The sequence below is a fragment of the Diceros bicornis genome, chromosome 28 (assembly GCF_020826845.1).
Source record: "Diceros bicornis minor isolate mBicDic1 chromosome 28, mDicBic1.mat.cur, whole genome shotgun sequence".
Classification (NCBI taxonomy): domain Eukaryota; kingdom Metazoa; phylum Chordata; class Mammalia; order Perissodactyla; family Rhinocerotidae; genus Diceros; species Diceros bicornis.
In genome coordinates, this window is record NC_080767.1 from 42,117,112 (window position 1) to 42,138,877 (window position 21,766).

The 21,766-nt window shown below is 61.2% G+C and overlaps 1 protein-coding gene, 1 long non-coding RNA gene and 2 other non-coding genes across 12 annotated transcripts; 3 read left to right on the plus strand and 1 right to left on the minus strand.

The window, feature by feature from the left end:
* Window positions 1–1,556: 1,556 nt before the first annotated feature.
* On the plus strand, window positions 1,557–7,943 carry LOC131393509 (uncharacterized). Of its 8 annotated transcripts, none has more exons than XR_009215931.1 (7): window positions 1,557–1,594; window positions 2,315–2,366; window positions 2,729–2,815; window positions 3,788–3,868; window positions 5,266–5,362; window positions 6,066–6,305; window positions 6,955–7,943. It is a non-coding gene; the product is annotated as an uncharacterized LOC131393509 (long non-coding RNA). The 8 variants fall into 8 exon arrangements; XR_009215936.1 differs by having other exon boundaries at window positions 1,558–1,590; XR_009215934.1 differs by lacking the exon at window positions 1,557–1,594 and adding an exon at window positions 1,654–1,738.
* On the plus strand, window positions 2,525–2,654 carry LOC131393838 (small nucleolar RNA SNORA17). The gene has a single exon (XR_009215983.1). It is a non-coding gene; the product is annotated as a small nucleolar RNA SNORA17 (small nucleolar RNA).
* On the plus strand, window positions 4,003–4,136 carry LOC131393835 (small nucleolar RNA SNORA43). The gene has a single exon (XR_009215980.1). It is a non-coding gene; the product is annotated as a small nucleolar RNA SNORA43 (small nucleolar RNA).
* A 948-nt stretch (window positions 7,944–8,891) lies between the features above and the next one.
* DIPK1B (divergent protein kinase domain 1B) lies at window positions 8,892–18,074 on the minus strand. Of its 2 annotated transcripts, none has more exons than XM_058524457.1 (5): window positions 17,948–18,074; window positions 14,256–14,390; window positions 10,695–10,802; window positions 10,373–10,549; window positions 8,892–9,874 (listed from the first exon to the last, which is right to left on the minus strand). In XM_058524457.1, the coding sequence occupies exons 1-5, from the start codon at window positions 18,008–18,010 to the stop codon at window positions 9,062–9,064; spliced, it is 1,296 nt and encodes a 431-aa protein (XP_058380440.1). In that variant the 5' UTR covers window positions 18,011–18,074; the 3' UTR covers window positions 8,892–9,061. The 2 variants fall into 2 exon arrangements, with proteins under 2 accessions (XP_058380440.1, XP_058380439.1); XM_058524456.1 differs by having other exon boundaries at window positions 14,256–14,393.
* Between the last annotated feature and the right edge of the window lie 3,692 nt (window positions 18,075–21,766).

Consider the following 21,766-nt stretch of genomic DNA (forward strand, 5'->3'; position numbering starts at 1 on the left):
CCTCTGCTCCCCAGGAGCTGTTCAGGAAGGTGGTGCCCTACCACTGCCTGGGCTCCCTCTGGTCTCAGTGGGTCAAAGAGGGCCTGGAGCACCTGGCTGCTCCACTGTCCACGCCACCGTCACCCAGTTCAACAATGTTGCCAACTGCGTCATCACCACCTGCCTCGGGGGACCGAGTGTGACGGCCCGGGACAGGGCCAGGGTGGTGGAGCACTGGATCCAGGTAGCCAGTGTATTCAACGGCAGGCCTAGGAAGTCCCTCTCCAGCGTTCTGGAAACTTCTCTTTCTTAGAGAATTAGGTCTCCAGCTTCCCAGCTGGTCCCTCCGCTGGGACTTAGCTTCCTCCAGGCTGGGGGGTAGATGGGAGGGGAAGGGTCCTTCCTTTCCCAAACCAGCCCAGCCTGTCCCCAGGTCCCCAGGAAGCCAGGCCCCTGTTGCTCTTGTTGTCTGCACTGCACTTCCAAGGGGAGGGCACCCTGCCCGCCAGCGCTGGGATACTGCAGGGGATGCTCACGGCCTAGTAGCCAAAGGGGACGCCCAGCCTGTGGCCCAAATGGCCAGACCCGGGAGGCGGTCTGGGTGCCTAGAGGGACTCCCGCTCCGCTCCTAGGCAGATGCTGGCAATCACAGAGGATCCTGTAGGCGTCCCGCCCGGGCGCCTCGTTAGCAAGAGCTCACACTGAGGTACAGCCAGCTCCACAGGTCGTCCTACATCTGTCCAAGTTAGCGATAACTCGTCAGCTTGTGAGAAGTATCGGGGTAATGAATCCATAGTGGGCCCTTCCTGACCCGACCTCAGAAGCTTCCACGTAGAAGAGGAAGCAAAATATTGCTGCCTAGTGCCCAGGGAACCTCTACCCTGCCAGTCAGAGCTGGCACCTAGGAGACCCTCCTGAGTGGGTGAAGGCAGAGTTCCCTGCAGGGGAGCGTCCTGAGGGGCTCCGTGGGGAGGTGCAGCCTTTGGCAGGGCCTCAAGCCAAGCCCGGGGGGCGGGGGGGAGGGTGCAGAGATTCCAGGGGACTGGGGCCGGCAGGAGCGGCTCAACCGGGGCTCCCCAGACAGCAGGAGGCACTTCTACAGGGAACAAGGAGGTGGCTCCAGCTTCAGGGGCACTCATTGGTGGGAGAAAGTGACCACGGAAGACATTATCGATGTGCCTGGCACTGTTTAAGGGCTTTGCATAGTTTGACTCCTGCAGTCCTGCCACCCATGGGAGGTGGGTCCCAGCGGGATCTCCATTTTGCAGAATCCCACCCTACCTAGGAGGCCCCACGGCTGCGCAGGGATCTGCCCCATCGGAGGAGCCGCAGGCGCGGGCAGGAGGGTGGGAGTTCCCGCCGGCTGGGCCTGGCTGGCTCTGGGAAGGACCCCGGAGGCGCCACAGGTGAGCCCAAGGGGCGCGACAAGTGAGACCGGGCGCCAGCAAAGACCAGAAGGCCCCACGCGGCGCGGCGCGGCCGGCAGGGTCCGCTAGAGGGCGCTGCGGGGCGGGGGCGGTTGGCCCTCGCGGGCCGCCGTACGCCCTATAAAAGGCGCGGCGCGCGCTCGCACGTCCTTTCGCGGCGGCGGAGACGGTGATGGACGTGAGGGTGGGTTTGTGTGGCCTCGGGGCGCGCGGGGCCCCGACCGCCCCCCTCCGGGGGCGGAGGCCGGGGATGCGGGCCCGTGCGTCCGGCCCTCCGGACGGGGGGAGCGGCGCCTGCTGGCGCGGAGGCTCTGGGGGGCCGAGCGCGGCCGGTGAGGGCGCCTCTCCTCGGTTCCGCGTCTCCCGGCGGCGCGGCGGGGGTTGATGGCCGACGGGGGCCTGTCGGAGACGTGCCCCGCGCGGCAGGGCGCAGGGGGCCCGAGAGGCCTTGCTGCTTTCTCTGACTGGTGGGGGCCTCGAGAAAGTCGCCTCGTATTTCCGCTCATCTCTTCTTTTTCATTTTAAAAAATGGGTCGACTGTCACTGTTTATCCGGCTCTAAAAGTGAGGCGATTTCTGAGTCATGGTGGGAATGAGTGCTCCCCGTGGCGAGGTGGCCTCCCGGTGGGCAGAGGTGGCTGCATCCGCAGCCCTGGGCCTTGGTCGCCTGACGCCTGCAGTGGGTTGCAGCGCCGGTGCGTCATCGTATCTCACACGGGACCGCTGTATTGTAGCCTTCATTTTCCACGCACCCCAAGTTAAGGGGGAGGGTAACTGGGTTTGGAGTTTTCTAGAAACACGTAGACCTGGTGGCAGGGTCTCCCTGGAGACCTAATGCAGCAGAACGCAGTCTGGGTGAAGTGCCTCCATGTGGGCATCTTATAAAACGTGGGTTTCTTTTTTCTCTAGGGAGCTTGCCTGCTGGAAACCAAGGGCCTGGAAGGGCATGCTGGGGTCCCTGGTGAGTTGACACGTGGGTGCTGGAACAGGTCTGCCCCAGAAGTATAACTGCAAATTCAGCCCCTTCCCTGTGACATCCTAGACGACTGTCAGGACCGGTCAATCCGGCATCCACGTGGTCGGGCAATAAGTACTGGAACTATATAATCTCCCGTGTACACTGCCCCTAGAGGCGTGCAGATGTGGCTGCGGTGTCACGTTTGTGTCATTAGGTGGCAGAGAGAAGAGAGGCTTGTCTATGCCCAGTGTTCTGGCCTGTGAACGTCTGGATGATGAGTAGTCTGACACTTGACTGTGCTGGGCTGTTGGTGTGTTTACCGGGAACCTGAAGCCAGTCCTGTAAAAGCTCTGATTCTTTCCTAGGTCTTGGCTGCCTCAAGTCACGAGGTGGGCTTGCCTTTGACAGCAGGAGGCAGGAGCAGACTACCGGCGCAGTGATGAGTGGAAAAGGTGAGGAGCTTCAGTTAGGCTGACTTGCTGGACATCTGACTCTTGCTTACCTATCACATTGGGTGGAAAATGGTGGCACCAAACCAGGGAGTGAGCTGAATAATACCACCTAACCATCTGAAGTAATTCAGGTTATTTTAGGTGGATTAAAGTGTCATAAAGTATTCACGGGTAGCTGCTCTGCCTCATAAATTTTATGGACAGTGCAGTCAGAACCTCTGGAACTAAAGTTGCAGAATTTAGACATTACAGAGCCAGTTCCGCAGGCTGCCTGTGTCAGCTTTCTTCACAGGAGAGTTTTTAAAATTCCAGAGCGTTGTTTCCTGTGTGGCCTCTTTCCTTCTTGTTTAGTGGGCTTCTGATCATTGCTCACGAGGTGCTCTCTGGGAGAGGGTGCAGAAACCTCCGGACAGCCCCCCTGGCTGCTCTGGACCCCACGTGCATCAGGCACTAACTTCCCATCAGGTGCTGGGGGGGCCTCCAGGTCCTTCGATCGCCACTCTGGGCTGCTCATGGGGGTCTGACAAGTGGCCGTGGCACAGGGTTCCCTTGTCAGCAGCAGCCTTCATTAGCTCTAGATACTGCTAATGGGAAGAATAAAGTAGAAGGCTTGGTGGCTAATTTGTGCCACACTTTGTCAAGGGGGTAGGTTTTTCAGAATCATCTAGGAGTAGGGAAGAGTTTGCTGGTATATGGTTCAGTTAACAGTAACAAGGGCAGCCAGCTTCTCTTATACAGTCGTGTGTCGCTTCATGACGGGGACACGTTCTGAGGAATACATCCGTTAGGCGATTTCGTCATTTTGTGAACATCGTCGGGCATACTTCCTTAGACAGTGTAGCCTGCTACACACTTGCTGTATGGTACTAACATTCTGGGACCAGCGTCGTGTGTGTGGTCCATTGACTGATGTGTCATGCAGTGCCGGACTGTACTTGATTCTGGGCCAAGCGTTTTTGTTATTTGATACAGGAGGGAAGGTGACAGCCTGGGAACATCAGCTCACAGGGTGAATACTGGCCAGAACGACTGACCGTCGTGGTCCCTACCAAGGTAAGAGGCGAGGGGAAGGCCGACTCCATCAGATGAGGCGGGCCTGCTCTCGTCCCTGCTGCCCTGGCTGCAGTCTGGGTGGGTCTGAGCTGAGCCTGGCCACCTGCTGGGTGGGTAGGAATGACTGCCCCACAGATGCTGGACCTGCCAGCACCACAGGTGCAGCTGCTCTGCGGCACCTGTGACCTCAGGGCAAAGAGGAAGTGGCTATTTCTACGCTCAGTGCTCAGAACAGTGAGCACTAAGAATGGTTTGTAGCCTGACATTCCCCAGAACTGCCGCCAGGTGGTGTGCTCATGCGTGCTTACAGCTGGGAACCCGGGCAAGACCCTGAACACTCTTGCCCTGAACACTCTGAGTCTGTTTCTTTATCTGTGAAATGAGGCTTGTGACGATTAAATGAGGTGTGTGTGTGTGTGTGTGTGTGTAAGCACCTGGCAAGCTTTTGGCACAATGGGCTTGACCAGGAGAGGGTCTCTTTCCAGGAATGATAATTCTGTAGGTCTGTCTGGGAAGAACTTATTAGAAGTCCTTGGGCGGGTGTGACATGCATCCCTGGCTGAGAACCCAGGCATTCGTGTGAACGGCCTACGTCCTGTCTGGCATTGTCACTTCTCGTGGAGGCCACTGGGCCCTGTTCACAGAGCCGGTGGGGGATGGGGTAGGGGTCTTGAGCTACCTAGCCCAGGAACATCCGTGCCATAAAGACCCTTGAGACAAGCAGAGCACTTCAAAGAGATGGTTTGGTCTGTTTGGGAACTGGGACGAAGGCCAAAGGTCCCCTCCTGGCACTTGTTCTGTTGCTGAGACAGAGGCCAGGGCCCCTGTGTGGAGCCCCTCAGTGGACCGACTGTAACTTGACAGACGGTCGTCCAGACCAGGGCACTGGGGAGTGAAGGGGCTGTTCTTGTAACCCCCCTGGGATGGCCAGTGTAGCCAGGGCTGTCGTGGCCCCCTTGCAGATGGAGAGATCTGGGACCATCTGCTCAGGGTGAGAAAGTCATTGATGTTAAATTAAAAAAATAGACGTTTTGCTTTTATTTTCTAAAACATGTACGTTGAGGGTTGAACGAGAGCTGTCAATCAGTGGTTCTCAACCAGGGGCATCTGCGTGCCGCTCCCAGGGCGTGGCAATGCCTGAAGATAGATGGGCAGGAATGAGGGCTGCTGCTGCCCATCCTGCAGCACACAGGACGGCGGCCCCCGCAGTAGAACTACGGGGCCTCAAGTGTCGACAGTGCTGAGGGTGGCAAACTTTGCTGTAGAATCCCACCAGAAAACGTAACTTCACGTACAGTTTTGGGATCCCCGGATTGGATTCTCCGAAGCCTGTTTGGGGAATCCAGGTTAAAGGCAAGAATGCCTGGTCTGGTCTACCATTCTCTGTCATTTCTCAGATCCAGAGGCCCAGGAACGGTGGGGCCCAGCTGTGTGCTGTGAGGGTGGCCAGTGGAACAGACCTACAGATGGACGCCAGGCCTCTCTTCAGGACAGGTAAGTTGGGAGAGGGGTGGCTGGCTGGGGGTCTGACAGAACTCCTGGACCCTCGTGGTGGACACCGGTTTGCCAGAATCTAGCTGGGTGTGGTGTATGAAATTATCCTCATTGTGGGTGGGGCAGGGGTCGTGGGGGGGTCATCAGCTGATTGGCCACCTGGAAAATGACGATGAGCCTTTGAATCTGGGGAAGGGCGAATGGGATGGACTGCCAAGGGTCTGCCCCAAGGCGGGTGGTGTGTGCTCTCCGTGCTGCCCTCCAGACTGCTCTGGGAGAGGCTTGTCTGCGGCTGTCCTGTTGTCTGCGCTCTGCAGCAGCATCTCCGAAGTCCAGGCCCAGCAAAATGGGTGTGGAAAGTGCAGGGAGCGGTTCTGAGGCACCCTCTGTGTGCAGGGCTCGTGCCTCATGTCGGTGCAGCAGGCGGCCCTTGGGTGAAAGCCCCTCTCGGCTGCCTGGCCTGGTGGCCGTGCCTTTGAGAGGAGAGGTGATGTTTCAGTGTTGGCAGGAGCTGATAGCGAAAGCCACCCACGACCTCGGTGAGCAGAGCTGGGTGGTGGCAAAGCTTACGTGTTGCGGTGAGGCAGGCCAGCTTGTCACCTGACCTCGGAGACCTTGCCTGTTAGGTGGTGTGTTAGTTACCTACTGCTGTGTCACAAATTAACCATGACAAAATTGATTACCTTACTGTTTCTGTGGTCAGGAGTGGCCTGACGCGGTGGTTCGGGCAGGATTTCTCTGGGGGCTGCAGCATCTGAAGGCTTGACCGGGGCAGGAAGAGCCGCTTCCAAGATGGCGTGCTCTGGCTGTGGGCAGGAGGCCGAGGGTCCTCACGACGTGGCAGCTGGCTTCCCCCAGCGTGGGCATAAGCCAGCCTGGGAAGGGACGTCATCACTCACGCCGGGTCCTGTGGTCACTGGCCAGCCCTGATGCGGCGTGGGAGGTGAGCACCCACCAGGTGAACACGGGGCGGGGAGGAGCTGCCCACCCAGTGCTGGCGTGGTGGGATGTAGCGTTAGCCTTCGTCCCGTGGTCCTTAAGCCACCTCCTGGACGGCTGTGGCTCTTTTACGAGAAGGATCCCCTTGAACTTGCGGCTCCTCGCTGCCGCTGAGCAGCCGCCCGAGGTCTTGCCCGCCTTCCCTCGTGTTGTGCACTTGAGTTTTCCGTGTCTTCTCTACGGGTGACGGGTGCAGCTGGGGTGATGATGGGATTGCAGGAAGGAAGTGGGCTTGACCACCAGAGAGGACGAGGGGAGGGTGGACACATCCGCCTTTGAGCCCGGCAGCCGGCTCAGTGTGGGGAGGAGGCCGCAAGTTGAGGATGCAGAATGGGCTCGGGCTGGGTTTGCCGGCCCCTCCTAGTTGGTAATTGGGTAGAACCTTGTTTCAGACGGAAGATTGCTACAGGGTGTCACATTTTCTTAGAGTTGAGGATTTCTTTTCTGTCCTTGAACTTGCACAAGGCTGTGTCTGTTCGTTTGTGACATGAAACCGGGTGGTGAGTGGAATGTTCAGAAGAGGGGGAGCTGGGCTTGGCATGTTTGGGGGAGAAGACTGAGGTGGCTTCAGCAGCCATGTCTTTGCATTCCAGAAACCTTTCTGCTCTGCTGTCCTGAGGTCAGGAGGCTTGACCAGGAGGGAGAGCTGTGATCCAGCACCAGAGGCGCTGCCGGTGGGTCATCTCAAGTGGCCGGTTTTCTGTCTCCATACAGGTGGGCAACCTGCTGGATCAGCCACGGACATTCCTCGGTCCTCCAGGAGGGCACCAGAGAGCAGAGAGGATGCAGCTTGTAAATGCTGGGGCCCTGGCACTCTGCTGCGGGGGCACGTCGGAGAGAAGTGGGAAAATCACGGCCTTGAGAAGTGTCCTCCGAGGAGAAAGAATCCGTAGGCTTATGAAATAATTTTGTGTGGAATGTTGGTGTGCTGTGAGAGGGATTTGCAGAAAGAAGTGTTAGCAGAGACAGTTGGGAATCCAAAAAACAAGGGAAACTAAAAGCGACAGCAGCATGGTGAAGAGGACAAGATGTGCTGGGGCCCAGGGCTCTGCTTTCCATGAACGTGGTTGTTTTCGGAAGGCGCCCAAAGGCAGCTGTGGACTCAGCTCTGCTTTTGGAGGGAGACGAGTGGCTGACAGCAGTGTTCCTGCAGAGCAGCTCCCAGGGACAAGGAACAGCGTGCGGCTACCCTGCATGTGCACCATCTGTCGTAGGCGGAGGGCGAGGGGGCTCTTAGCTGCAGGGTTGCCCAGCACCCTTCATCTCAATGCCCTGATTCTTAAATCCTCCTGCCATCACGGCATCCTGGGATGTGTGATCTTTTGGCGCACACAGTTTTTGAACTGCCCTGAGCCCATGGTCCTAAACTGTTTTTTATTGTGCTTGGATTATCTTCCCCCCAAAAGGGGGAAAAAATCTAGATGGAAAAAGATTTTAGTGCTAAGAATATGGATATTATAGTTGAAATTTTGGAACATTTTAAGCAAAAGGTGTTAAAATGAATTCAAGGATTTGTTTAATGCCTTTTTCTTCAAGGAAAGAGTTGGCAACAGGAGAATAAATTGATCTTGAATAAATTGTATCTCAACTTGCTTTTTCTTCATAGTCTGATTAGCTGGGGCCTGAACATGAGAAGGTGTGTGTGTGCTTGCTGGTGTTGGGTCCCGTGCCCCCCCCCCCGCCCCGGGGGGGGGGAGAAGGGCTCAGAGGCTCCTGGGCGCACAGCTTCTTGTTGGGGAGGGTGGGACAAAGAAAACCAGATGCTTGGCTCTCGCAGATAATGGGTTTTACATCTAGTGGGTCATTAAAACGAGTTAAAAACGAATTCCTAGACTGGGGCTGTGTTATTTTGTGCACCAAGCATCAGAGGAGGGAGTTTCTGACGTAGAAGTTGAAGGTCTTGTAAATAGCTGAGTAAAGCTGTGCTTCACCGCCTGTTAACTCCAGCACCTCTTGCTTGGGGTCCACGACCTTCAGGAACCATGCCATAGCCCAGCTTTGGGGGCTGGTCCTCGGAGACTTCAGAAACCAGAGAGGAAGATGGGCTTCCAGCACCCCCTCGCTGCCCCCTTGTCTCCGTTAACCATGCAGCCACCAGAATGCGGCTCTAGGAGTTTGCGGAGGGCCCGGCAGGCCCTAGGAGACTTGTCACTGCCCGCTGAGGCCTCCTGCAGCAGACTGTGCCCCTGACGGCTGCACGCTGCATCTTCTGTCCAGACTGGAGGGGGGCAGCCCCCCACTTCTGAGCCCAAGTGGCTGATGGGTGGTCTAGGGGGCAGGGGTCCAGAGTGGGGTGAGGGGAACTCAAGTAGTCACAGAAAAGCTATTTATTTATAATCCTATATTATTCAAAGTAAGAAAACCCAACTTGGCCTGGGTGGGTCCCTCAGCCAGCCCTTGGTGGTCAGGCTCCAGGTCCTCCTTCCTGCCCTTTCCCCTTCCAGCCTCTCCTGTTCCAGCTAAATGGTCGTCTGGCTGGGTGGTTGGGGCCTAGAGAGCCTGGAAAACACGGGGTGGGGGGGGGCGGGGAGGGGGAGTGCGCCAAGGAACCTACGCAGCTGCCCGAGCTCTGGTGCAGCCCGGCGTGCTCATTCCGGCAGCCCTGTCCTTTGTGGGGTGGCAGGGGGAAAGAGGAGGAGGACCCTGGGGCCACAGGCGGCCCCTGGTGTGTGTGTGGGGGCGGGTAGGTGGGGCCGCCCCTCAGGAGTACTTGGTGTGGGAGATCTTCTTCCAGAGCAGGGTCTTGAGGTGGCTCAGCACCAGCGAGTGGTGCGCCTCCACCTGGCTGGCCAGCCCGCTCAGCGTGGTGCAGGTGCGCAGCTGCCTGCCCAGCTCCTCGCGCAGGTCGGCGGGAGCGCCGGGCAGCAGGTAGTCCCGCAGCAGCTCGCACACCTTGGCGAGGTTGGGCTGCAGGAGGTCGCCCTTGCACTGCCGCATGAGCTGGTCGCAGGGCGCCCTGCAGTCATGCCCGTAGGTGCAATCCGAGCTGTGCTCGCAGTGGCGGCCCTGCAGGAAGCGGCGCACAGCGGCCTCGGGCGCCACCTGCTGCAGGTCGGCCATCTTGAAGTCGTACTTGGCGGTGTAGCCCACGTTGGCCAGCGTGGTCTCGCACATGTAGAAGGTCCCGTAGGAGCTGTGGAAGAGCTCCTCCACGAACTCCAGCAGGCCGATGGCGATCCTGGCCCGCCACGGCCACGCGGGCCCCAGCCACTGCTGCAGGGCGCCGAGCAGGGCAGGCGGCAGCAGCGGGCGCAGCAGGGGTGGGAGCGCGGCGCTGTGCCAGGAGCCGTGCGGGATGCCCTCGGTGACGTAGAGGTCCCCGCAGTAGCCCAGCAGCCTGGAGGCGTGCTCCTTCTCCTGCAGTGACAGCAGCAGCAGGAACTCATTCCTCTGCAGCAGGGCCCACACCGACTTGGCTTCGGCCAGCGACACCCTGCTGTCCTGGTTGAAGTCTGCCATGAGCAGGACCTGCCCCACCAGGGCTGGCAGCGAGGGCAGGTCACCCAGGTTCGCCTGTTTGGGACCAGAAGAGAGGGGGACCAATCGTTTCAGAGCCCATGAGAGTGCGACCTTGGGCGCTTCTAAGGGGGCAGGATGCCGGCCTTGATGTGCTCCTCAGACCCCGCACAGGGGTTGGAGGGATAACCAGAGACATGGGAGGCCCCTGCGCCTCCTAGAAGCCCGCCCTGACCACCCACCTACCTGCGTCTGTCCTGGAGCTGCTCCCTCCCGGGGCCTTTGTGTCCCTGCGTCTCCACCAGTGCCCGGGAGCCTGGGGGTGGGCCCATCACTTCTCATCTCCCACTTCACATCCCTGCTCTCCCCGACACATGCCCCCTGGGGCGGGGTCCTCCACACAGAGTGGGTGTTCCCGAAGTGAGGGTCTGCTTGGAGCCGGGGAGGCTAGCCAGGCATCTGGCTGGCTGTATGGCCCCCACCCACCCTGCCTCCCGCCCTGTGCACACGTCCCTGGGTGTGAGCTCGACACAGCCCCCAGGAGAGCCGACTGACCTTGAGAAAGCCAAGGGTCATCTCCCGGAACTCCTTAATCGAGGTGCCCCGCGTGGGCTTGTCAAACAGCACCAGCTCCCGCTGCGGGGCCACCTCCGACCCGGCCTTGGAGTTCAGGCTCTCCTCAATGCCACACTTGATGGTCACCTCCTTGCCCTGCCAGAGCCCGCTGTACACCTGGACAGGGCCACAGGGATCCTCCGTGCAGATGTCCCCTCTCACTGCACCTCGGCATCTGAGCCCCGGGCCCCCAGACACAGGGAGGGAGGCTCTCCCGGCATGGCCCCGGGGCCCGACCCCAGCCCGACCCCGCTGGGCTTACCTGCTGGCCGGGGACGGAGGAGAGGCAGGTCCTCCACTCCACCCTGTGCAGGTTGCACAGGTCCTGGCAGATGGAGCCCGAGATGATGCCCTTGCGGTACTGGTCACACTGAGAGGACGAGGATGCCAGGAAGTGGCCCGGGGAGGCCGGGGCTCAGGGGCTCCTCCCCTCGCCTCCCTCCCCCCACCCTTACATGTTGCACCCCTGGGCGGGCAGGCTGAGGCCCACGTCACATCTGCCAGCCGCCCCCTGGGTCTCAGGCCACGCCACTTCTCAGAGGGGCTCCCAGGCGGCTGCAGCCGGTCACCAGGCAGACTCCGGCCACAGCTGAGCCACCCCGGAGGCCCGGGCACCCGCCGGCTGGCAGGGGCCCACGCTCACTGCGGTCCGAAAGCCCACCAGCCCCTCCCTGAGTCAGCGGCTCGCCCACTGACCCGTCCCCATCGTCCTGCGAGATGCCAAGCTTCTCGTCAGCACAACTGCTCCTGAGCGGGGCCCAGTTCTCCCTGGCTTGGTCTCTGTCTGTGTCCAGCCCAGCCCTTCCTTGTGGACGGAAGCAGGTGCAGCAGAGCCTGTGAGGCGATGTGCCCACCACCCCACTCCAAGTGCGCGGTGTAGAGGCCCGGGGCCGCAGCCGACAGTCCACAGGGCACCACCCGCTTCGGCTTCTGCCGGGGAGCTTGCCAGCTGGGCCATGCGGTCGAGCTGCCTCGACCTCCTCCTGCGAGATGGGGAGGCTCCTCCCAGCCCCTCTGTCATGGGCACGGGGCTGTCACCAGGGCTGTCTGTCACCTCAGGCTCGTCCTGTCCCCCGCCGGGCCCCCTTATTAGCCAGACGCACAGGGAGAAGCTTTCAGCACTAATTAGGTCGGGATCAGAGTAGCTGCCGCCCCACCCCCACCCCCTGGCCCTTTCCGCAGCTCTAGACAGGGCCTTGCAGCCCCCCGCATCCCGGGGGTCTGGGCTGACCCGAGCAGGAAGCGAGGGAAGCGGGAGGTGATGGAGTCAGGCCCTTCCCTCCGGGTGGGGGGTTGTGGCCGTCTGGAGCGACTGTGGGGTGAATGCCTGGGCGCCATGGATGCCGTTGCCATGGAGCTCAGGCCCTTGGTGGAGCCAGGGTTGGAGGAATGAGAGAGAAGGGAGCGTGTAGAACATGGCACCACCCAAGCGCGGGGAGGAGGGAGGGCAGGGAGTCAGGGCCTCCCCAACACCAGGGCAGGGACAGGAAGGAGACTGGGCCACCAAGAGGCCCTGGACTCAGCAGTGTGAGCTGGGAAGGAGGCGCCTGTGCTGTGGCATCATGAGAATGACAGCCGTTCGTCAAGAGGGTAAAGGAAAACTAGGAAAAGCCACGCCCTTCCATTCCACCACCTGGTAAGGAGGCCCTCCAGCACAAAGGGTCTGCTCCGACCCCCCCCAAAAACCCTGCGGAGCTGCAGGGAACGTGGGCGGGCGGGCTGCTCTGCTCAGGCGCACACTTCCGCCCGGCCAGCCCCCAGCCAGCGCCTGCCACGCTGCCCACCAGGGCTGGGGAAGGGGCTTCCTCAGAGGCTGAGGCTTCAGGGCTCCTGCAGCCCATCAGGCTCCGGGCAAGTCGCCTCACCTCACAGCCTGTTTCCTGTCTGCAGAGTGGGCCACGGTGGGGACTCAATGGGCGGCTCCGGGCCGAGCCCCCCAGGCCCTGACCTGTGACCCCTGGCCCTGCCCCCCACCCCCTGCTGTGTGGCCTTAGACAAGCTGTGAAACCTCTCTGAGACGGCTGATGCCCCCCATGAGGCGAGTAGTTCTCCTCTGGAAAGGAGGGGTGTCCCCATGGCCCCAGGGACAGGCCTCAGGAGAGCTGGGCTTGGCAATGACCTCCGGAAAGGCTCCCAGCAGCCCGGGGACACCCCCGCTGGCCAGAAGGCCAAGGCACCCTGGGAAAACGGAAGCTGTGGTTTCCTCTTGTTAGGAGGAGCCTATTTCTCCTCTGCTCCCCCAGTGTCCTCTGCATGTTGAGGGGCTGCTGCCGGCACACACGAGAGGCTCAGAACCTTCTGTCAATGCTCTGATCATCTGCTCACTGCACCTGGCGGCTCTTGCTTCCTCCCAGGTCTCGCTGCCCCATAGGCCCCTCCAGCCCCGGCCGTCACTCCAATGGCATGTCGGCTCACAGTGCTGCTCTCTACAACCCTCACCTGCTCCCCATGGCCCTCAGGCCAGCCGCTGCTGCTCACCCCTGGCTGCCCTGGCCCATCCTGGACCTCCCCATCCCCATGTGGGCTCCCTCCCCACGCACGTCTGCCCTCGTGTATTCTGGACTGTGAAGGCAGGGCCGTGTGTCCCCGCCCAGCTCAGGCCTGGCCCTTGAAGGCCACCAGTGAGCATTTCTGGAACGAACACTCATGCCCAGGAACAGTCAGGAGGCCTGAAGGCCTCTTTCCCCTCGGCGTGGGCACTGCGTCCTCAGTGCCCAGTGCTGGCCCGGCCCCCAGGAGTTACTTAGCCAAAAATCAGACACTCAGATGCCGCCTGGACCCTTGCAGGTCCTGTCACATGGGCTCTCCTGCTCCGGACCCCATGCCCCTCCCCACCGCCACCTCCAGACTTTCCCAGATTTGGCCCCTGTGGGACCTTGGCCAGAGCAGGCCTGTCTGAGCTCGTCCAGGGCCGGCTTCAGTCACCACACAGCCCCCAGGAGAGATCCCTCATCACCTTACAGAGGAGGAGAAGCAGCTCCAGGCCGCCCAGCTGGTGGGGGGCAAGAAGAGGCAGGTTCAAGGCCGGGGTCTCCCAGAGTCTCTACCCCACAGTTCCCAGCTCGAGACCCAGGAGCTCCTGCTGCCACCAGGGAGGCCCTCCCAGCCCGCCCCCGAGCGGAGCGCAGGCATCAGAACCCTGCTCGCTAGCTGGCCCAGGAGGGCCAGGCAGGGTGGCAGGTGGGATCAGAAAGAGCCTGGGGTTTGAAGGAGACCCTTGGGCTGCCGTGGCCCCTCCCTCCAGCCAGAGTCACAGGGCATCAACAGAAGCACGGAGTCAACGCGCTGTGCACATACACGCACACGGATGAGCACGTGCACGCACACACCACACCTGCACCCTCACACACGCACATCCTCTCTCAAGAGGCCGCGGCGGGCAGCAACTTTAGCACTGTCCCCCAGGCAGGAGGCTCCGAGGACCACGCCCTGCAGCCTCCTTTGTGGACCCCTGGCCCCAGGAGGGGCCCTCAAGGCCACCAACCTTTCCCCGTCCCAGTCTGGCTCTAAAACTTCCTCCCTCCAAACATCTCTGGAGCCCACCCCGTCTGTCCTTCCCCAGCCGCCCGCTCTCCTGGGCACCTGTAGCAGCCTGCCCACGTCTCCCCCTTCCTCCCCGCCACCCCCCAATCTCCACACCCAGCCAGAGGCGGCTCTGCACAGCGCAATAGGATCCACCTTAAAATCACTGCCCAGGCGCCTCTGAGGATCGAGAGCCAAGTCTCCCGGTGGCCCATGGCCTGAGTGTGGGCACTGGGCAGGAAGGAGCGCAGGGCCTGCCACCCCCCAATCTGCTCAAGAGCCCGGCCGAGGCGACACTTACGATGACCACCTGGCAGACGTGCCCGCGGCAGAGCTCCACGTAGGATGAGTAGTGCACGTACACCAACCAGCTGCCCGCAAAGACGCCCAGCCAGACCAGGAAGACGTACTTGACCCTGCAGCCTGGGAGCCGGCCCTGCTGGGGGAGGAGGCACGTGAGGAAGCGCCACATTTGGGGTGTGTGTACCTATTTCACAGACCCCAGCCTTCCCGCCGGCCCCTCCCTGCAGCCAGCACCCCATCCCACCCCACCCTGTCCCCCACATCTCCCTGCCCCCTCGGCACACCCACCCCAGGGTGGGGGCGGATGCCTGCTGGCTCCTGGACTTTTAAATCTCACGGGCAGGTGAAATTTCAAAATAAGGGAGAATTCAGGGTAGGCAACTCTTTATTTTGCTGAATAAAGGCATTTTTTACAAATTTCCCTCCTGTCTTACCCTCATTTTATGACATTTAACCTCCGTACAAGATCAGGCTAGAGAATCACCACCTATGTGCACTATCCTCCAACTGGTGCAAAGTTCCAGCTGGACCAGGGCCCGCAGGGAGGACGGGGCACGGAGGCTGCTGGTGCAGAGGGCAGGACCTGTGCGGCACAGGTGCCCTGAGAGCCTTTAAGAGATGTGGCCTTGCACACCCGCGTTCACAGCAGCATATTCCCAGCAGCCAGAGAGTGGACACCACCAAGTGTCCATCAGTGGAGGAATGGATCAACACAAGGTTTATCTACCCACACAATGGAAGGTTTTGCAGCCTGAGAAAGGAAGGAAATCCTGACACACACTGCAACGTGGATGAACCTGGAGGACATACCGAGTGAAATAAACCAGTCACAAAAAGACAAATTCTGTAGGATCCCACCTATACGGGGGCCCTAGAGGAGTCAACCCACAGAGACAGGAAGTGGATGGTGGTGCCGGGGCTAGGGGAGGGGATGGGGTGAGTGTTTCACAGGGACGGAGCTTCAGTTTGGGAAGATGAGAGAGTCCTGGAGACGGATGGTGGTGACGGCTGCACAACAACGTGAATGTGCTGAATGCCACTGAGCTGTGCACTTAAAAGTGGTTAAGATGGTGAATTTTATGTTACGCATGATTTACCACAATAAAGAATAAATAAATAAGAGACGCAGCCCCGGCCCCACTGCCAGAAGCTCTGTCCCAGATGTCCAGGGTGGCCCATCAGATGTTCAGGGTGGGCCAGGATGGGAACTGCTTCTACAGAGGCCTTGCCCCTCTGCCAGGTTTCCCCAGCTACAAGTGGAATCACAGGATATGAGGGTCCTGGCGCCCTGGAGGGTGCTGTCTCCCATCCAGCCCCCAAGCCCAGATTCCAGGGGCACTACCTCCCTTCCCCACTCCCTGCCCTGGCAAATCACAGAGTGGTCAGCCGAGGGGACGGGGTTGCCATGCACTGTCCCACACAGGGGCTGGGACACCTGACCAGGTGGCTGAGCCCCAGCGGCCCGAAGAGCAGGAGGCCAGGGCTTCAGGCCAGCCTGCCCCCAGAGAAGGTGCCACTGCCAGCGTTGGCACATGCCCTCCACCCACGGGCCGGGCAGCAGCTGCAATCCTGGTTAGTCCTGGGTCCTGGTTAGCTGGAGGCTGAGGGCTGGCCCTGAGAAATGGGGCCACCGGCTCCCCACCGAGGACGGGCCAGGGTCTCCCCTCCCGCTTCCCTGCACCCACTCACAGGCTGGCCTCCCAGGAGGAGCTCCAGCGGGAGGACCCCGAGAGTCGGGGGCAGGCCCGGAGCCTCAGTGGCCACTGAAGAGCGGGACTGGCCCAGGGCAGAGTGAGGGGCTGGGCCTCAGGCCCACTTGTCCCCGCTACCGTGCCTATTTCCGTCAGACGTGTTCAAAGTGAACAACAGGAAAGTGGAGGGACGGGGGAGGGAGGGGGGTGTTCTGGCAGGACAAGGTCGGACTTTGGCCGGTGGTGAACAACGTCCTGGGGCAGCGGTGGGCGGGGCCTCTGGGTGGGCTTTCAGTTCGGAGAGGGCCCTGAAGGCCGGCGCTGGGGGTCCTGGGGGACAGCAGGAGGAGGGCTGGCTATAGCCAGTGCTGGACGCGTGGGCGGACTGGGCTTCACAGTGCCTGCGGGGCCCACCCCAGACACTGCCCGCTCCCCCGCCAGACCCCCAGGGCTGCGGGCCTTTGCGTGGCGGCCCCTCTCCCAGCACCCCGTCCCCACCTGGCTGGTTCCGCCCGACCCCCAGGTGCTCGCCCTCAGCAAGCACCTCCTCCAGGGCCAGTCCTTGACCCCCATCCCCTTCCCTGCCCTGCCCCCTCCCAGGGGGGCCTGTCCCACTGGTGGGTGGGCCCCTGGGACAGGGCGGGTCTTACTCATCGCGGGGGGGGGCCCTGCAGCTGCCCCCCCAGCCCCGCCCCCCCCAGGCTCCTGGAGACGCCACTTGGAGGATGGGGAGGGTCAGTCAGGACAGTAACAGCACAACGGTGAACGACCCATGGCCAATGCCCTACAAGCACCACCAACCCAGGAGGGTGTTTCACAGGTGGGGAAACTGAGGCTCAGAGTGTCCCAACACTAAGACGGGGGTGAGGCGGGGCTCAGACCACTGGGAATCTGCCGGAACCCTTCTACCACCCATCTGTGCCGAGCTCAGAGGCCTAGTGCCCAGGGTCTGGAGCCGGCTGCTCTGGGCCTCCCCGGCAGCAGCCTGGTCAAGGCCCCTCCCTCAGGACAGGAGCCAGTGCACATCTCTGCTTCCTGCTGTGGGGTGGACCCTCAGACCCTCAGCTCCCGCCTTGCCCAGAGCTGACCAAGACCACCACGCACCCCAAGGCCCCAGGCAGGCAGGGAGGGCGTCTGGCACAGACATGCGACCGGCGTGTTTCCTGGCTCCCACCCTTCTCCCGGGTGGGGAGCTGAGGCCAGCCAGGCCCTGAGCCAAGGGCACGGCCCTGGCAGGGACCCTCCTGCTCTGGCCCCAGGACAGCCCTGGGGAGGCCACGGAGGTGTGGGCAGCTCTGACAGGGCCATCCTGGAGGGCATCCGGGTCACAGGGTGGGCCTGGAGGATTTGAGACTGGGATGTGGGCCTGGCTTGGACCACACAAAGCAGAGGTGACAGGGCTCCTGACAGCTGGCACCCAAGGCAGCCCGGGCCTCCCCTGCAGAAACTGGCTCCTGGCAAGGACGGTGACTTGTCCAAGGTCACAGTGGGGTCAGGGCACACCCCTAAGCTCAGGCTGGCTGGGAGATGACCCAGGGGAGGTTATGTCCTTCTTAGGGCTTTGTATGTGTCTCAAGTTTTCCACAACAACAACAAAAAACCTTATCTCATAAGTAGAGGAAAAGGGAATGGACTCGGTGTGGTTTCTGGGCCTCAGGGAGCAGGGTCCTGCCCGCGGGGAATGGAGGCCTTCCTCGGCCCCAGCGCGGGGACTGCCGCTCCGCAGCCTCCGCGGCGCCGGGACCCTCTGCTCGCCCCATCAACACCCCCCACCCCGGCCCCCACAGTCCTCTCCCAGCCCCCAGCCGCGCCGGGGCCCGCGCACCCCAGCGCTCAGTAACCTCGAGTCCTGATCCGGACCCGGGCCGTTCCCCCAGGGCTGGACGCCGCGCGCCCCCGCCGCAGCCCGGGCACCGAGGGCGGGGGGTGGTTGTAGGGGCCGGGGAGGGGGGGTGTAGGGGCCGGGAGGGGGCCGGGACCGGGGCGGGGGCGCGCCTACCTGCAGGCCCTTGGAGAAGGGGCAGAAGAGCACCAGGTGCGCCAGGCGCCGCAGCCGCCGCATGGTGGGCGCCCGGCCGGTGCGCGGGCCCGCCTCGGCTCGGCCTCAGCCCCGCGGGCCGGCCCGCAACGGCCGCCGCTCCTCCTCCCCCTCCGCGCGCCCCCGCCCGCCCGCGTCCACGGGAGGGCGCGCGCCTCTGACGGCCGGCCGGGGCGGGGGCGCGCGGAGGAGAGGGAGGGGCGGGCCGGGCACCGGGAAGGGAGAGAGGAGGTGGGGAGGGAGAGGGGAGGCGAGGACGCGCGGAGGAGAGAGAGGGGCGGGCCGGGCACCGGGAAGGGAGAGAGGAGGGATGGGGAGGGGGAGAGGAGGGGCGGGGCCGCGCGGAGGAGAGGGAGGGGCGGGCCGGGCACCGGGGACGAGGAGAGGAAGGATGGGGAGCGGGAGAGGAGAGGCGGGGACGCGCAGAGGAGAGGGACGCGCGCGGCCGCACAGGGGCGGGGGCGCCGCGGGGGCGCGCGGGAGGAAGGGAGGTGGGGGGCCGGGGACGCGGAGGGAGGCCTGCGGTGCTGGTGGGAGGCGCCCGCGGCCCGCCCCTACCTCTCCGCTCTCCCCCCGCGCGCCCCCGCCCCGTGAGAAGGCGAAGGGCGCCGAGGCTCTGCCCACACGCGCCCCCAGCCCGCACCCTTGAGTGATTGGGGCGCCCCCGCGGAGGGAGGCGGCGGCCGAGGCGGGCAGCCTGCAGAGGCCCCGCGTGGCAGGGGCGGGAGGGGCAGTGAGCCCAGGGAGGGGGACATGTCGGGGCGAGGCCGCGAGTGGGGGTCCCGTGCCAACCACCCGGCCTGGAGGGGCGGTGGACGCCGTGGCGGCGTTTGCCTGTTCCTTTCGTTTCTTTACGGAACCAAGTAAAATGCGCCTTTCTTATCGTGCGCCTCTGCCAGTGTTTACAATACAGCCGGGCAGGCACCTCCACTTTCGGGACAGGGAACAGCACACACCCGGGGCCCCCCTCTCCTCGAGCCCTCCCCGCAGCCCCAGCCCTGGCAAGCTCTGGCTCGTGTCAGGGTCACAGAAATGGGATAAAGTGGTGATAGCCTTCGGGTCTGGCCCTTCCCCGCGGCAGAGCGCATGGAAACTCGGTCCCTGGGTTTCCTCGCCGAGTGGCTTTCCCGGCACAGATGCCCAGCGCGCTCAGCCATTGGTTGGTTCGGGCTTGGGGTGACCAGGAACAGAGCTGCCACAATCTTTCGCATTCAGGTTTTTGTGTGAAGGTAAGTTTTCAGTTCACTCGGGAGGGGGAGAGGAGAGATTGCTGACACGTGTGGCCAGGGACGGTGTAACTTCACCGGCACCTGCGGAGACGCTTTCCACCGCTGCGCCATCTACATTCCCACCGCGGGGGCGGGACCTCCAGTTGCTCCACATCCTCGTCAGCACTTTGTATTGTCAGTTTTTAAATTCTAGCCATTCTAGGAGGTGCGCAGTGGTGCCTCTCTGTGGCTGTCATTCGCATTGCCCTCACGACTAATGATGTTGAACGTTTTGTCCTGTGCTTAGCTGCCACCCGTGTGTCTTCTTTGGCAAAGTATCTATTCAATTTTTTTGCCCATCTTTTTTTTTTTTTACTGTGTTTTCTTGTTATTGAGTTTTGAGACTTCTTTATGTCTTCTGGATACCAGTGCATTATCAAATATGTGATTTGCAAAGATGTTCTCCCCACCTGTGGCTTGTCTTTTCATTTTCTTATCAGTGTCTTGCCAAGGATGCAAGTTCTTAATTTTGATGAGGTCCAGTTTATCATTCTTTTTATTTATGGTTTGTGTGAGTCCTTTTGTGTCACATCAAAGAAATCTTTGCCTTACCAGGGTTACAAAGATTTTCTTCTGTGTTTTCTTCTGGAAGTTTTATAGTATTAGGTTTTACATTTAGGTCGATGATTCAATTTCAGTGAAATAAAAATTTTGGTGCAAGGTTATGGGTCAAAGTAGTGTTTTAGTTTTGTGTTTTGTGTTTCGGGGTTTTTGTTTGTTGGGGTTTTTTCACGTGGATATTCACTTGTTCCAGCGCGTTTGCTGGAAAGATGACCCCCCGGTGGTTCTGCAGCTCCTCACCTCCAGGGAGACTCTGCCCTGTGAGCAGCTTTCCCAGCATCCTGGAGGCAGGTTTTCTGGCACGTTCCAGACGGCAGACTTCCAGCAATTCTGCCGGCACCACAGGGACTTCTCTGCTGTCCCATGAGCCACAGCTGCACCCTCCCAACAAGACCTCAGCCTGGGGGTGGGGGTCAGCCCTAAAGGGTACTCCTGTCCCTGCTCCTCACGCCACTCCTGTTAGTCATTCTCATAGCAAACTTTCCCTGTTCAAATTGCCATGTGGCTTCTGTCTCCTGATGGGACCCCGACTGATAAGGTCAGGTGCAAAAGGGCTGTGGGCATTTTTGTAAAACTTACTGAGACCCACCACACTCCACACTTTTGACCACATGGCCCACCCTTGGGCACCCAATGTCCTCAACCAAGTGGTTGTCATCCTTGGATCTAGGGCCGTGTCGGTCCCATGGGAGAGTCCAGGTGGCTGGACCAGAATTAAGTTTGCATCTCCTGGGCCCCCTTTTGGACCACCCCGGCTGTCCAAAGGGCACCCTTAGGGGACAGAAGTAGCACCCTGCTCAGGAGAGTCAGGAAGAATCTAGATAGCCCCCCCTCCGCCCTTTCATCCTGGTCACTACCAAGGAGGTGGCCAAACAGAGGTGCTCCTCTCTGGGGACACTCACGTTCAGGGCCTGAGCTGCCTGCCTAAGGCATGTGGGCAAGACAGCGGGGACAGAGGCGGAGTCAGAAATCTTCTCCAGCAGACTTTGGAGAAGGCCATTCCAGTGCTCGGCAATACCAGGTCTGTGGGCCATGGGAAGCGTGAAAGGGCCTCTGGCACCTTGACCACCAGCCCCCATTGGGCGGCTTTTGCAGTAGAAGAAGCACCATTGTCAGACTGCGCATGAAGCCAGAACGTGACACCGCTGAGTTTCAGGGGCCACGATGTTGTGGCAGTCCGCTGACTGGCTCAAAACACAGCACCATGGTGAGCTGGTGAGGCACAGCCCGTAGCCCTGAGAGGGGTCGAAGTGGGGTCCATCAGCCAGGAGCCGGGGTCAACGCCCCCTGCAGTGTCCCCTTGCCCCACTGTGAGACCTATGAACCAGCTTCGGGCAGAAGTCCTGTCTGGCAGACGGCAGTTGCCTCTGCATCAGGAATACCAGGTCCCTTAGGTTGTGCCCCGTCTGTGATGTTGGCTGTCCCCAAGCCCGGAGCCGTGGTGGGTCCAGGTGGCAGTGGTGGTAGAGTGGGAGGTGCAGGCTGCGCCAGCAGCTGCGTTGGGTCGGGCCCGTGGAGAGCAGGCCCTGCCACGAGCGCCCGCGCGTGGCCCAGAGGGTTCGGTCAGCAGCTGAAATTCATTTCCGCAGGTCACGGCCCCACAAAGAGGAGGCTTTACTCTGTAACTGTCCACGTGGTGAACTGTATTGGTTTCCTAGGGCTGCGTAACACGATATCGCAGACTGAGTGGCTTAAGACAAGAGGAATTTATTCTCCTGCAGTTCTGGAGACTAGAAGTCAGAAATCAAGGCGTCAGCAGGGCCGCCGTCTCGCCAAAGGCTCCAGGGGAGAATCCTTCCTGGCTCCTCCCAGCCCCTGGTGGTGCCAGCAATCCTGATGTTCCTTGACTTGTGGCCACTTCAGTCTCTGCCCCTGTTGTCATATGATGGCTGTCTCCCTGTGTGAGAGGAGTCCCTGTCTTTGTGTCTTCACATGGCCTTCAAAGACCCTA

Bases quoted from the DNA above. Each gene is read 5' to 3' on its own strand.
- DIPK1B (XM_058524456.1), bottom strand. From the start codon at position 18,010: ATGCGGCGGCTGCGGCGCCTGGCGCACCTGGTGCTCTTCTGCCCCTTC. The intron at 14,394-17,947 runs GTAGGCGCGCCC...CTCCTCCCCCAG, and splicing joins CCTTCTCCAAGGGCCTGCAG to CAGGGCCGGCTCCCAGGCTG. The intron at 10,803-14,255 runs GTAAGTGTCGCC...TCGTCCTCTCAG, and splicing joins ACGTCTGCCAGGTGGTCATC to TGTGACCAGTACCGCAAGGG.